The sequence below is a fragment of the Hippichthys cyanospilos genome, chromosome 22 (assembly GCF_059441005.1).
Source record: "Hippichthys cyanospilos isolate Australia breed blue-spotted pipefish chromosome 22, RoL_Hcya_1.0, whole genome shotgun sequence".
NCBI classification, from domain to species: domain Eukaryota; kingdom Metazoa; phylum Chordata; class Actinopteri; order Syngnathiformes; family Syngnathidae; genus Hippichthys; species Hippichthys cyanospilos.
Genome location: NC_142390.1, coordinates 7,032,501 through 7,044,479, shown reverse-complemented (window position 1 = coordinate 7,044,479; position 11,979 = coordinate 7,032,501). Strand labels below are relative to the sequence as shown.

General features: G+C 39.7%; 1 protein-coding gene across 2 annotated transcripts in view; it reads right to left on the bottom strand.

Moving 5' to 3' along the window:
• Nucleotides 1–465: 465 nt before the first annotated feature.
• LOC148405694 (peroxisome proliferator-activated receptor alpha-like) overlaps nucleotides 466–11,979 on the bottom strand; it is a 33,987-nt gene continuing 22,473 nt past the window's right edge. The window contains exons 6-13 of one of the 2 annotated variants that reach the window (XM_088406358.1): nucleotides 11,431–11,493; nucleotides 8,285–8,495; nucleotides 6,220–6,374; nucleotides 4,092–4,230; nucleotides 2,559–2,749; nucleotides 2,261–2,485; nucleotides 1,232–1,475; nucleotides 466–1,165 (exon numbers count right to left, since the gene is read on the bottom strand). In XM_088406358.1, coding sequence (XP_088262484.1) covers nucleotides 921–1,165; nucleotides 1,232–1,475; nucleotides 2,261–2,485; nucleotides 2,559–2,749; nucleotides 4,092–4,230; nucleotides 6,220–6,374; nucleotides 8,285–8,468 — 1,383 coding nt within the window. In that variant the 5' untranslated portion in view covers nucleotides 8,469–8,495; nucleotides 11,431–11,493 and the 3' untranslated portion in view covers nucleotides 466–920. Of the gene's footprint in view, nucleotides 1,476–2,260; nucleotides 2,486–2,558; nucleotides 2,750–4,091; nucleotides 4,231–6,219; nucleotides 6,375–8,284; nucleotides 8,496–11,430; nucleotides 11,494–11,979 lie in introns of both variants that reach the window. The other variant, XM_088406357.1, reaches the window with a different exon arrangement.

The following is an 11,979-nucleotide window of genomic DNA, read 5'->3' as shown; positions in this document are numbered from 1 at the left end:
AAAAAGATTAAAAATGGAGTCTCCTGCAGTGCCCTATTGTTTCCACAAGAGGGCAGACCATTATATTGAACCCAATTGAAAGGGCGTTATAATGCGACAGAAATTTCATGTCCAGAAAAGCGTCTACTTAAACCAAATCTATTTGGCCAACCGAATCAACTGTTTCCCACCTATAATCATCTTAGATTCAGTTGAAATTAAATAAACACAAACTAAATACAGATTTGAAGTCGTGGTTCCAGTTTAAGCACTCACGTACTGTTCTTGTATTAAAAAAAAAAGAAAATTGTACGTATAATGGAGTCTCCTGCAATGCCCCATTATTACCGCAAGAGGGCAGACCATTACATTGAACCCAATTGAAAGGGCATTAAAAGGTGCCAGAAATTTTTCCAACAGAACCATCTCATCCCCACTTATAATTATCTTGAATTTAGTTGAAATTAAATAAACGCAACCTAAACACATATTTAAAGGCTTATTTATTTTTTCAATTGACACTTTTTTTTGCATAAGGCACAACACATTTAAATGCATGGCATTAACAATTTATTAAAACAGCTTTACAATTTAAAAAACGAGCGTCCAAACATTTACATTATTGTTATTGAGTTATCCTACACCAGCATATGAAGTGTTTTGCATTCATACAGTAAAAGAAGTGTTATAATTTATAATTAAGGTGAATTTCAATTTAACAGTTTTAAATGATTATTCAGATTAAATTAACCTTAAATGTGGAAAATTTAATCTTCGGGCAGAAGGCACAATCACACATTAAAGGCATTTTTTTAAAATTCCTTTTACATAACATTGTACTCTAGAATTTCAGAGTTCTGTTCAGGCACTATTTTAATCTACACTCCCCTCGTCACAGCTGTCCATTGAGCTCCAGCGAGCAGTCTTTTTTTTTTAATTTCTTAGTACATGTCCCGATAGATTTCCTGGAGGAGGGGGTGCAGCGACGTGTCCTCTGTGGTCTCGATCTCCTGCACCAACTGAGCGTGCTCCGTGACCAGCTCCCGGAGGTCGGCCAATTTCTGCAACAGTCTCGGGAAGAGGAAGGCGTCTTGGGGGTGGTTGGCCCGCAGGTGCAGCCCGAGAGCCTGCACGATGCCTTCCTGGAGCCGCTCCACCAGAGTTACGTCCACAAGACCCGGACGGTCTACAAAGACCAAAAAAAAAAATAATTGAGCAGCTAAACGACGGTCTCCTCGGAGGACCCGCTCACCTCCGCAGCAGATGATGGCGGCCACGAAGAGAGCCAGGTCGCTGTCGTCCAGTTGCAGCGAGTTGAAGCGAGTGGCGAACTGGAACTTGGGCTCCATCATGTCGCCGAAGGGCCGCCGCAGGCTCTTGAGGAACTCGCGGGTGATGAAGCCGCCGCCGCGCGCCACCAGGAGCCCGTCTTTGTTCATGCACGAGGCCAGCAGCGTGAAGAGGGCCTCGTAAACGCCGTACTTGAGGAGCGTCACCTCCAAATCAAACAGTAAAAAACTGCTTTGCGACAATTCCGCTCGCGGTCAAATAATGGCGAAGTACATCCAAGCAAGAAATAATCGTGATGGAAAGTTAGCAATCAAAATAATAGCAATCTTGGAACATTAAAACTAATGCTCAAGGTTGTTATAGGTGATAAAGAATTAAATAACTAATAAATAATGCATTTTTTTTTTAATGAAATGGGAAGAAATGTTTTTTTTTTAAAGATAACTGACAAAATATGTTTTATAATTGCGAAATATTAATGATCAATATTTAAACTGAGAATTGAACCTCACTTTTTTAGATCATACTTCAATAATTCAATGCCAGGGACTTATTCCAGATTTGAAATCCCAGATACTTAAGTCTTAATTCAATACTTTAGTACATTAATTTCCAGACACTTAAGTATTAAATCAATACTTAAATATCTGGGATTGAATGTCAGGACTGTTTAAAAAAAACGTGAAACGACGTCCCTGGCATTGATTGAGTTAATGTGACCTAATTTCAAGCAAAGTTAATGACATTTTGCATTTCACAACATATCATAATGTACTTAAGTCTTAATTCAATACTTAAGTACATTAATTTCTAGACACTTCAGAATTAAATCGATACTTAAATATCTGGGATTGAATGTCAGGACTGTTAAAAAAAAACGTGAAACGACGTCCCCGGCATTGAATGAGTTAATGCGACCTCTTGATTTCAAGCAAAGTTAATGACATTTTGCATTTCACAACATATGATAACGGGAGCCCGCCGAAGGTACCTGATCATTCAAATCGAGCTTCTGGAAGCTGGGGATGGCCTTGGCGAATTCCGTGAGCTCGGTGACGGTCTCCACCGAGGCGCTCTGGCAGCAGTGGAAAAGGCGCGCCTCGGCCTCCCTTCGCCGCAGCCCCGCGGCGAGCAGCGCGCCCCCGTGCTGGGCGGCATCCCCCGCCAGGGTCCTCTCGGCTAGCTGGAACGTCTCCATGTCGTGGATGACGAAAGGCTTGAGAGGGAGAAGAAAAGATGAGCTGAGGATGAACAAAAAAAAAAAGATGAAAGCGTTGGGCTGGCTTTACCGGTTTGCTGCTCTTGCCGCTGAGGATGAGATGCGCTTTGGCTTTGTTCATGTTGAAGTTGTTCATGTAGGCCTGGTGGATGCGCCCGATGAGGACCTTGTGGTCGGACAGCGTGGGGCTGACCTCCTCCTTCTTCTCCACCGCCTTGAGCTTCATCTTCTCCGCCTGGGGCATGCGGCCGAAGCGGATGGCTGTCGGGCCCAGACCAGACGCGCTTTTTCATCGACCGCCTCCGTACGCGAGACGGGCGGTACGGACGCGGTCCTCGCATCTCGGCTTTCCCAACGAACCCCGTGACCTCGTTGTTGACAACGGGCCAGATGTGCAGGGGGCTATACGGGGGCCCTGTGTTTTGTCAGTGGAAAGTTCTAGCGGGATTCTGGGCTCTTAAAAAAAAAAAAAAAGTAAAGCCTGCTGACCCAGGTCGCCTCCTGCTGTGTTTGTGTTGCTGGGAAGTCAATATGACTTGAGGACCACATTTATTTGACTTGTTTTTAAAACGTCTGAAAATACATCACGTTTACTTAGTACTTTGTACTCGTTATGGGAAAATGAAGCCTCGTGAACTATTGATGTTTTTTTTGCTCCTCTAGATTGCAATGTTCTTTTAAAGATGCAATGGAAATTACATTCATCGAGTGCTTCTAATTACATACGCAAATATCCCCTCCCAGGAAAGAGAAAAAAATTGGGGGTGACCCGAGGGAAAATTATTTTCTTTTGTCATGTGAAGTGTACAGTAATTGCAATAAAGTAAGAATTTCATCTTTTTTTAGGCACTTTGATGCACTTGTTAATTGTTTTCAGTTTTAGACTAAGCTGTAACTCAGTGCTTCTCAAATAAAGGGGATGACCCCAAGGAAAAGGCTTTGTTTTTGTCATGTGAAGTGTAATTGCAATAACATAAGAATTATCTTTTTTTTCAGGCACTTTGAGGCACTTGGTTATTTTTTTTCAGTTTTAGACTGAGCTGTAACTTGTATAAACGCTGTAAAAAAAAATAATAGTTGTTCAAAGTCTGATTTAGTTTTTTTTTGTTTATGTCATTAGGAACACAGGTTTACGCATAGTTACACAATTTTTATAGATAATAATTTTATTTATAGTGTCTGCCTGTTGAGTTGGGGGGGTTGGCAAAATATAATAGAGAAACACTAGTCTAAGCCAGAAAAAAAAAGTGCATCAAGTACCTGATAAAAAAAGATGTCAATCCTTATTTCATCACAGACACATGACATGGCAAAAACAAATCCTTGTCCCTGGGGTCCACAGGGGGGCCCCGTCCCACTTTTTGAGAAACACTGCATTAATCTTCGCAACAAAGAAATCAAAGCTTGAAAGAAATTCAAGTTATTATCCCAAGTCATTCCAGGCAATAATGCATCATGATTTGAGTATTCATTTACAATGCACGGGCAAATTATTGCATACATTGAATTTGAAAACTTTTGCTGGCTTGAATTGGACGTCCGTGGATAGAGGTACACGTTCCCGTCTTACCGTTATGGGACATGCTACACGTTCCGGTCTTACCGTTATGGGACATGCCCACCGCAAGGCACTTTTGGAAGCGGCAGTACTGGCACTTGTTCCGATTTCTCTTCTGGATTTTGCAGTGGCGTTGGCATTTGTCGTACTCCAACTTGAGCCGGATTGTTCTTCGGAAGAAACCCTGGCAGAGGCACATATATTTATATATATATTTATTTTAACAGTTAAAAAAAAGGTAAAAAAAAATACAGACACACACACAAAAAATATATATATATATTTTTAACAGTTAAAAAAAGGTAAAAAACATTACAGACACACAAAAAAATATAGATATATATTTTCTGAACAGTTAAAAAAAAGGTAAAAAAAATACAATAATACAATAATATATATATATATATATATTATATTTTGTGTGTGTGTATATATATATATATATATATATTTTTTTTTTTTATATATTTTTTTAACAGTTAAAAACAAAAAAAATATATATATGTATTTTTTAACAGTTTAAAAAAAAGGTAAAAAAAATACACAGACACAAATATATATATATATATATATATATATATATATATATATATTTTTTTTTTTTTTTTTCTAAATCTCCCTAGTTATATTTTCTAAATCTCCCTAGTTACTTCTAGAACTCCATGAACTTTGCCTGAAGTGGGGGGGAGGAGAAACAATTAACCCTTCTCTTAGGCTAGCTTTCTTTCACTTGCCCTCAATGTCCGGCTTGAATATAATCCGATCGCCGTCGGTGCATTCAGGTAACTGGTGTCAGTGTACAACAGCACCCTGCGGAGGTAAAAGGGGCCGGTAGGATTGGAGCATATGTATTCTTCAAGAGGCCCAGAGTCAAATGACACTTTTGAAAGAAAGTGGGAGCAGATGTAGCAAACAATATTATCCATGTACCATCTATTCCAGATGGGAATGCGTGTAGTCATATCGTTGACTTTTTTTTTTTGCACACTTAACCACAGGTAGCACTGTGATTTATGGCGTGGAATGCCCCCCCCAACCCTAACCCCCCCCACCCCCACCCACCCACACACACACATTGCTCAACATCCGTAAATGACTTAGTCCTACTTCATCTATTAAAACGTGCAATAACTAGCAGTGACAGAGAAACGAAGCTTCACGAAGCACTTGATACTTTTTAACTCATCTAGATCAATAGTTCTCAACCTTTTTTCAGTGAAGTACTACCTGTAAAATATTTTTTTCAGCCAAGTACCCCTTCAACAGTACAAAGTATTTTTGGTTTAATAAGAAAATACTTAAAACAGTCCACAAAAAAAATTACTGTCCTCTTTTGGATCATGTAAGGAATCTGTTGACAAAAATGATTAACTTAAATAAATAAATATTTTTCCACTAAAGAAATAATCAATATAAAGTGCGAGACCTGTTCTAACAAATAATTATGAATAAATATCAGTCCAAAGAAAAATATGAAACATAAAGTGTCTTTATAGGGAGGAATGAAAAAAAAAAATATCAGAAGTGCTTCATGAAGCTTCATTTTCCCCAACACTACTAAATTGTCGATTCTAATACAAACAAAATAAAGAATGCAGAGTCTTCTAAATGCTGGTCCACATTAAAATATAAAACATAAAAGTGTCCTTATCGAGAGGAATAATAAAAATATCAAGGTGCTTCGTGAAGCTTCATTTCCCCAACACTACTAAATAGTCTATCCTAATATAAACAAAATAAGCAATGCAGAGTTTTCAAACTTAACGAAGCTCCCTTGCTCATTAGCATACATCTGCATTTTGTAAATGCAGAAGTGACTCATTAGACTTCCTTAGAAAGATAAAGTTTTACTACGGCATGTGGATTCAAAGGGTTTAGCTCCAAGTTGCAGGCAACATGTCATTTGAGCCCAATTGGCTCGCTGCCTAAACGAGCTGCGTAGAAGGTTTGGCATTTACGATTAGAAGTATGACACGCCAACGTCACGGAGACTGGCCGAAAGCCAAGAGGGGGAGAGGTGACGAGTCAACCGAGGCCGTCGCGTCCCCGACCTCACACGCCGGCTCCGGAACTTTCCACTGGCCTGGAGGTCATGCGCCTCAGCATAGCTAGCACTATGTAGAATATTGCATGCGGTCATGTGAGCCATTCCTTGAGGTGTTTTCATGCTCACCTTGCAGCCCTCGCACACGTGCACGCCGTAATGGAACCCCGACGCTTTGTCCGAACACACCCTGCACTCCAAGCTGAGGGGGCCCAAGTCCTCGCCGGGATGCGGCGTCTCCCCGCAGCCCCCCGGGGACGGACTGGAAGCCGGGGTTAAGGTGTCTGCCAGGAAAATATCATTTAAAGACATTTTTGCCTTTCTTTTTACAAATATATTTTTTCGTCTTTCATTCATAATAAAGTATTTATTATGTGAGGGATAACGGCAAAAAAAAAAGAAGCTTGTATGATGAAAAAAGAGGTATTGATAATTATTACTAAAACACATTCACTAAAAAAATAGCTCAATTTTTCAAGAAAAAATGCTGCTCATTTCCATTTTTCTCTTCATAACTGATTGCTGCTAATATGCATATATGACATATCCAGTACAGTGATCCTCCCTACTTCGCGGTTAATGGGGGGTGTCAACCCCCCGCGAAGTAGGGTATCAGTTCCTAGATTTCTATGTACGCCCCAATATAGCCGCAGTAACCATAAACAATCCTTTTTTTTTGGCCTATTTTATTTCCTTTCTCCTATTATTTAACATTACATTATCCTTATTAACATTACTGTATAGTCATTAAATAACTAATATTACTTAGTTTGTTGAGAATTTGTTCTCAGGACTGCTTATCTGCACCAAGACTCCGGTGAAAGAGTACGCAAGTCATCACGTTCAACTTCACATTTATTTTGGCTCATGTATGGTGTATCATATAGTATCTGTTGAATAATAAATCAACAACAATGTTAAAGTCAGTCAACTAACATATAAACACTTAATCTATGAATTTACTGTATTTTTAGCCGACATTAGCGGGTTAGCAACAACTAACAACAACTACTAACTATAAAGCGCAACCTCTACACAAACGAACACATAAACAGAATAAACAGTCATCGCTTACTAAACATAGGCAGTAGCGGGCGTTATCAACATAAATGATAATAAACTATAAATATGAGCGTAGTTGTCATTCACTGCGTCACCGTAACGAGCCGAATGACGCACAGAGAACGTAAAACAGGAAACGGAAATGCAACGTGACCCGACAAATTAAAAGCATGCATTTCAAAATAAGATAACAAACGTCACAAACTAACGCTTGAAGAATTCTTAACATAGTTATTAACTAATATTACTTAAGTTATTTGATGAACACAGTACTATGTACTTTTTTGCTGTTTTCATTTGTTTTCCATTTTTGCAAATTTTTTATATTATTTTTTATTTTGAAATATTTTTAATTTTTCCTGGAAAAAACCCGCACCGCGATATCTGAGACCGCAAAGTAGGAGGGATCACTGCATAGGGCTACAGAATTAATCGAATTTTAAATGGCGATCACGGTATTGACTGCCACGATTAATTAAGCTGATCCTCGGCGATATTAACGTTTAAAACACTTTGTAATCCTACGACCAGGGGGAAATGTTTCAAAGGCTTTACTTATCTCACCCTATTGATCAACGCCATTTCACACTAGTAAATAATAACAAGTGTGAAATGGCGTTGAGTTTCTCAACTGATTCCTAATATATACAGTGCTAGCTGTCAATTGAGACCCATTTTGAAAAATGCCATTGGCAAAACATTTGAATAAATTTGGTTTGAAATGACCGAAAATAATATTTTGATTGCTATTTGATTAAAAAAAAAGTCTGTATCTAAATCTCTTGAAAGTAAATAATGTGCTTAGTTTTAAGTAGGCTTCATTTTTTGGATTGGTTTGCACTCAGCAAATTAGTTAGCTGTGTTGCCCTGTGTGCCAAGTTTTTGCCATGTCCTGAGTGAATTTGTTTTAACTATTATGTGCTTTGTTTATTTTGGTTTATTATCATTATTTGTAAGTATCAAGCCATGAAGCCTTGTTTTAGGGCAGTAAAAAGACTCGTCTGACCAAACATGACGTGATAAATAATCGTGATTTCAATATTGACCAAAATAATCATGATTATTATTTTGGCCATAATTGTGCAGCTTTAATCCAGTATTATTATTTTTCAATTTAAATACAAGAACTCACCCAGTGATACAGAACTCTGAGACCCCAATCCGAGATTTTGGTAGTCTGGAAATTCAAATCCCAAAGAGTCTCCTCCGACGGATTTTGAGATGTCGCCAAGATCCTCCATTAGGTCCACGCATAGGGGGCTGTCCAAGAGGGAGTCCCCCAGTGGGGACGGGGGGCAGTAGACATCCGCTGCCATGGCTGGATGGCGACTTCACTCACCAGACTGAAAAAAAGACAGCAGTGAAACTTGATGAGTTTTGTGTCAAAAAAGACAGCCATTAAGTAGCCATAAAAAAAACACCAATATTGTCGTGTGCCAGCACATCTGTTTGAGCTATTCCACAAATGCTGCCCCCCCCCCCTCCCCCCGACTTCCAGTAATTGACTGCGGCAGATGTTCTGACGTCTATGTAGCACAGAAAGGAACCTGATTCCAGGTTACAACAATAGGGATGAGAATCGCTAACTGATGCCAATTTGTTCCAACTGTATCCAGTTGGTTGCGGCACATTAACAACCCAAAAAAATAGTAAGGCAAAAACAAACAAACAGAAAACACACATAAAACACTTTTTGTCAAAACATGTACACGTTTCCACTTCCATGAGTTTTCATGTATGTTTAGACCCTCACAAACAATGCTGTTCTCTTGGAAAACAATGCATTGCCTTGGCAACGGTTTCATTAAAAAAAAAAAAAAAAACCTTCCACCTTCTTCCACTATTACAAAAGAGCAAATAAGGAACTCTCAAGTGTCTACTCACTCATTTATGTGGAGTGTGTTACAGCTTGTCTGCAGGACATGTCCTGACAGCGAACTGGAAAGCGCAAGGAATGACTCCAAACACATATTTATAACCCCCCACACACACATCTGTTTTTGTGATGATCGACCGGTTTATTTTCTCATTAAGTGAATTTGATTTTTGAGTATTTTGGGGCGAGCTGGAGTCCATCTCAAATGACTGGTACGTCCTTGACTGGTCGCCTGCCAGTCACAGGGCACATTTAGGAAAAACATTCACACTTGCATTCAGGCAGAGCTGAGACACCTCAAATCTTTTAAACTGAGACAGATTCACAAATATCTCGCACACAGCCCCCCCCCAAAAAAACAAACAAACAAACAAACAAACAAACAAACAAACCCTATCTCTTTGACACGGCATTTCTCATTAAGTGCACTTAATGTTAATGTGCACTGAGTGTAACCTGATCAGGCATTCATTGTTTTACTTCCCAGGCGGAGATGGTTTCTATCTTTAGGTCACTCCAGGAGAGGAAACAAGAGCTTTGCAGAATGCATGTCAACAAAGAATCACATGGATCCGAACCAAATGCGGAGGAACACATATTTCAGCACCCTATGTGATCTAGGCTCAGCTGGGTATATGTTGTTTTTTTTAGCTTGCACCTGCAGCAACATTGAGAAGGCTTTTGATCCCTGCTGAGAGCATCTGTTTAGTGCCAAAACTATAAAAAAAAATACATTTAGTTGGAACAGGATGGATAACGCCCTCATTGTCCGACAAGGTTATCAAACCACTTCAAATATTTCCCTTCCATGACTACAAAGTGTTCAGAAACTTCGCAATCCCATGATGGGATTCCCATCAGATGATAGGTCGAAAATCCTCTTAGCGGCTCATAATCACATTTACGTAACACGAGTAAAGTCTTAATTGTTTGTATTACCGCGTAGAGCTCGCGCCCAAGCATTTCCAGATGACAAATCCTGGGTGTGATCGTTTAAACCTGCAGTGCGGACGAAAATAAAGACCTTTAAAAGATCCGTGCAGCCGCTCCGTAGCTTCGTACTCCGGTCTGGACTCAAATCAATACGCCCTTCGCCCCTTCACCGGAAGTGGCGTCATCACCAAGCGACCTAACTAGCACACCTCCTGACACACCTATTGTTTAACCCAATCAAAAATGAGAGCGCACTGGGAAGATTAAAAATGTGAAATAAAGTAAAATAAAAATAAATACATTTAAGTGGCAAATTCACATCACTTTACAAAAGTACGATTTAGACTGAAGCAGTGGTAAAATAAACTTTTTTTTCTTACAACATAACGAGACTGACAGAAACACGTGATTGTGTATCTATGATAAAAAACAAAGAAATCAGTCTGTGTTTCATTATTTTTATAGTTAGTATTACGTATGTACAGCGAGTTAAACCAGTGGCTATTAAAAAAAATCATAATTACCTGTTATGTCTTCTACACTGTTGAGTCTACAGTATGGGTACAAGCCAAAGTGGTCTAGTGGTGAGACTGAGTGGAGAGATTGTATCATTGTGTATTTACTTTAAGTGTAATCATCAGGAAGTATTTGGCTCACAGCAAATAGCAGGGCACATTTTCACACCCGCAGACAATTGAGTGAATTCAGTGACCATAGGATGAATGCTTTGAGGGATGTGTGAGAAGAGAAGACTCAAACTTCACCAAGGAATTCCAGAAGTATGTTTCCTTGAACCACAAAACCATTGACCAACCATAATGTAAACTCAATCTTTTTTTTAATTGATTTCTATCTTTCTACAATCTTGAAAACTAAATTCACTCATTTAGGCAATAAAAGAAATGAGTCAAAATTGTTTCCAGGCTTTATTTATTTTTTGAATAAAAATTATTCTAGATACAAGAGTGCAAATGTTTTGAATGTTTATACTGAGTACTCACTGCGGGTGCGCCCTCTGACAAACCACCAGCCTTTTGATGCGTTCGGAGCTGGGTGACGTGTGAATCCCTGGACGAATTGCTGCCCTCCAGGGAAGGCAGTAGGTTGTATAGTTAGCTCCTGATGGGGTAAAATCACAACCCTGAAACCACACAACCTACTACCTCACCCTGTACGAACATCATGAGTCACCCGAGAGGCTGAAAGGATTAGTTGACACTCGTTCCATTGACTAAGTGCGAAATAATGGCATTCCCATGATAATTTTGCAAAACAGCTGCTTTTACAGTCGCTTCAGGAAAGACAGTAAGTTGTATAGTCATCTGACAATTTGGGAAGGACCCTAAAACTATACAACCTACTACCTCACCCCAAAGGACCGTTCAACTTCTCCTCAAGGTGGTGCTCACATCCCGTCGCCGGCTTCCAACCTAGACCACAGAAATAGTAACGTTTTCTTTATTACTTACGTGGTAACCGTGCACATGTTCTGGACCTCGTGCCGCACGTACGTCCGCGCTGCCTCGCTCGGCCTGAAGGACACAGGGGAGGAGGAGAGTGTCACACTTTCACTTCGATCTCACCTTACACTCAAGGATCATGTGACAATTGTCAAAGCTTCAGGCTCTTGCCAAAAGTGCACTGGGAGAAAAGGAGATACTGCATACTGTATGCACTGCATTACACAGGGAGCCATAAAAATATTGGATTGGATCGTGTACTTTGCTGTACAGGTGGACAGTCATATTATACCATGCTAAAATTCCAAGTGGGGCAGCACTGTGGTTATCACGCCGGCCTCACAATTTGACAGGTTACCGGGTCTAAATCTCATTCATGGAGATGAATGGGAATGCTTGTTTGCCTCGCTTATCAGCTCTGATAACCTCCAGTATGGAAGTGCATTCCAAAACATAAATTACATTCTCATCTCAAAGCTCATTTCTGAAAGTGTTTTTTTTTGTTTTTTTACTGGTGATAACTATGGGGGGGACGACAGTGTAAACGTGCTTCAAAAC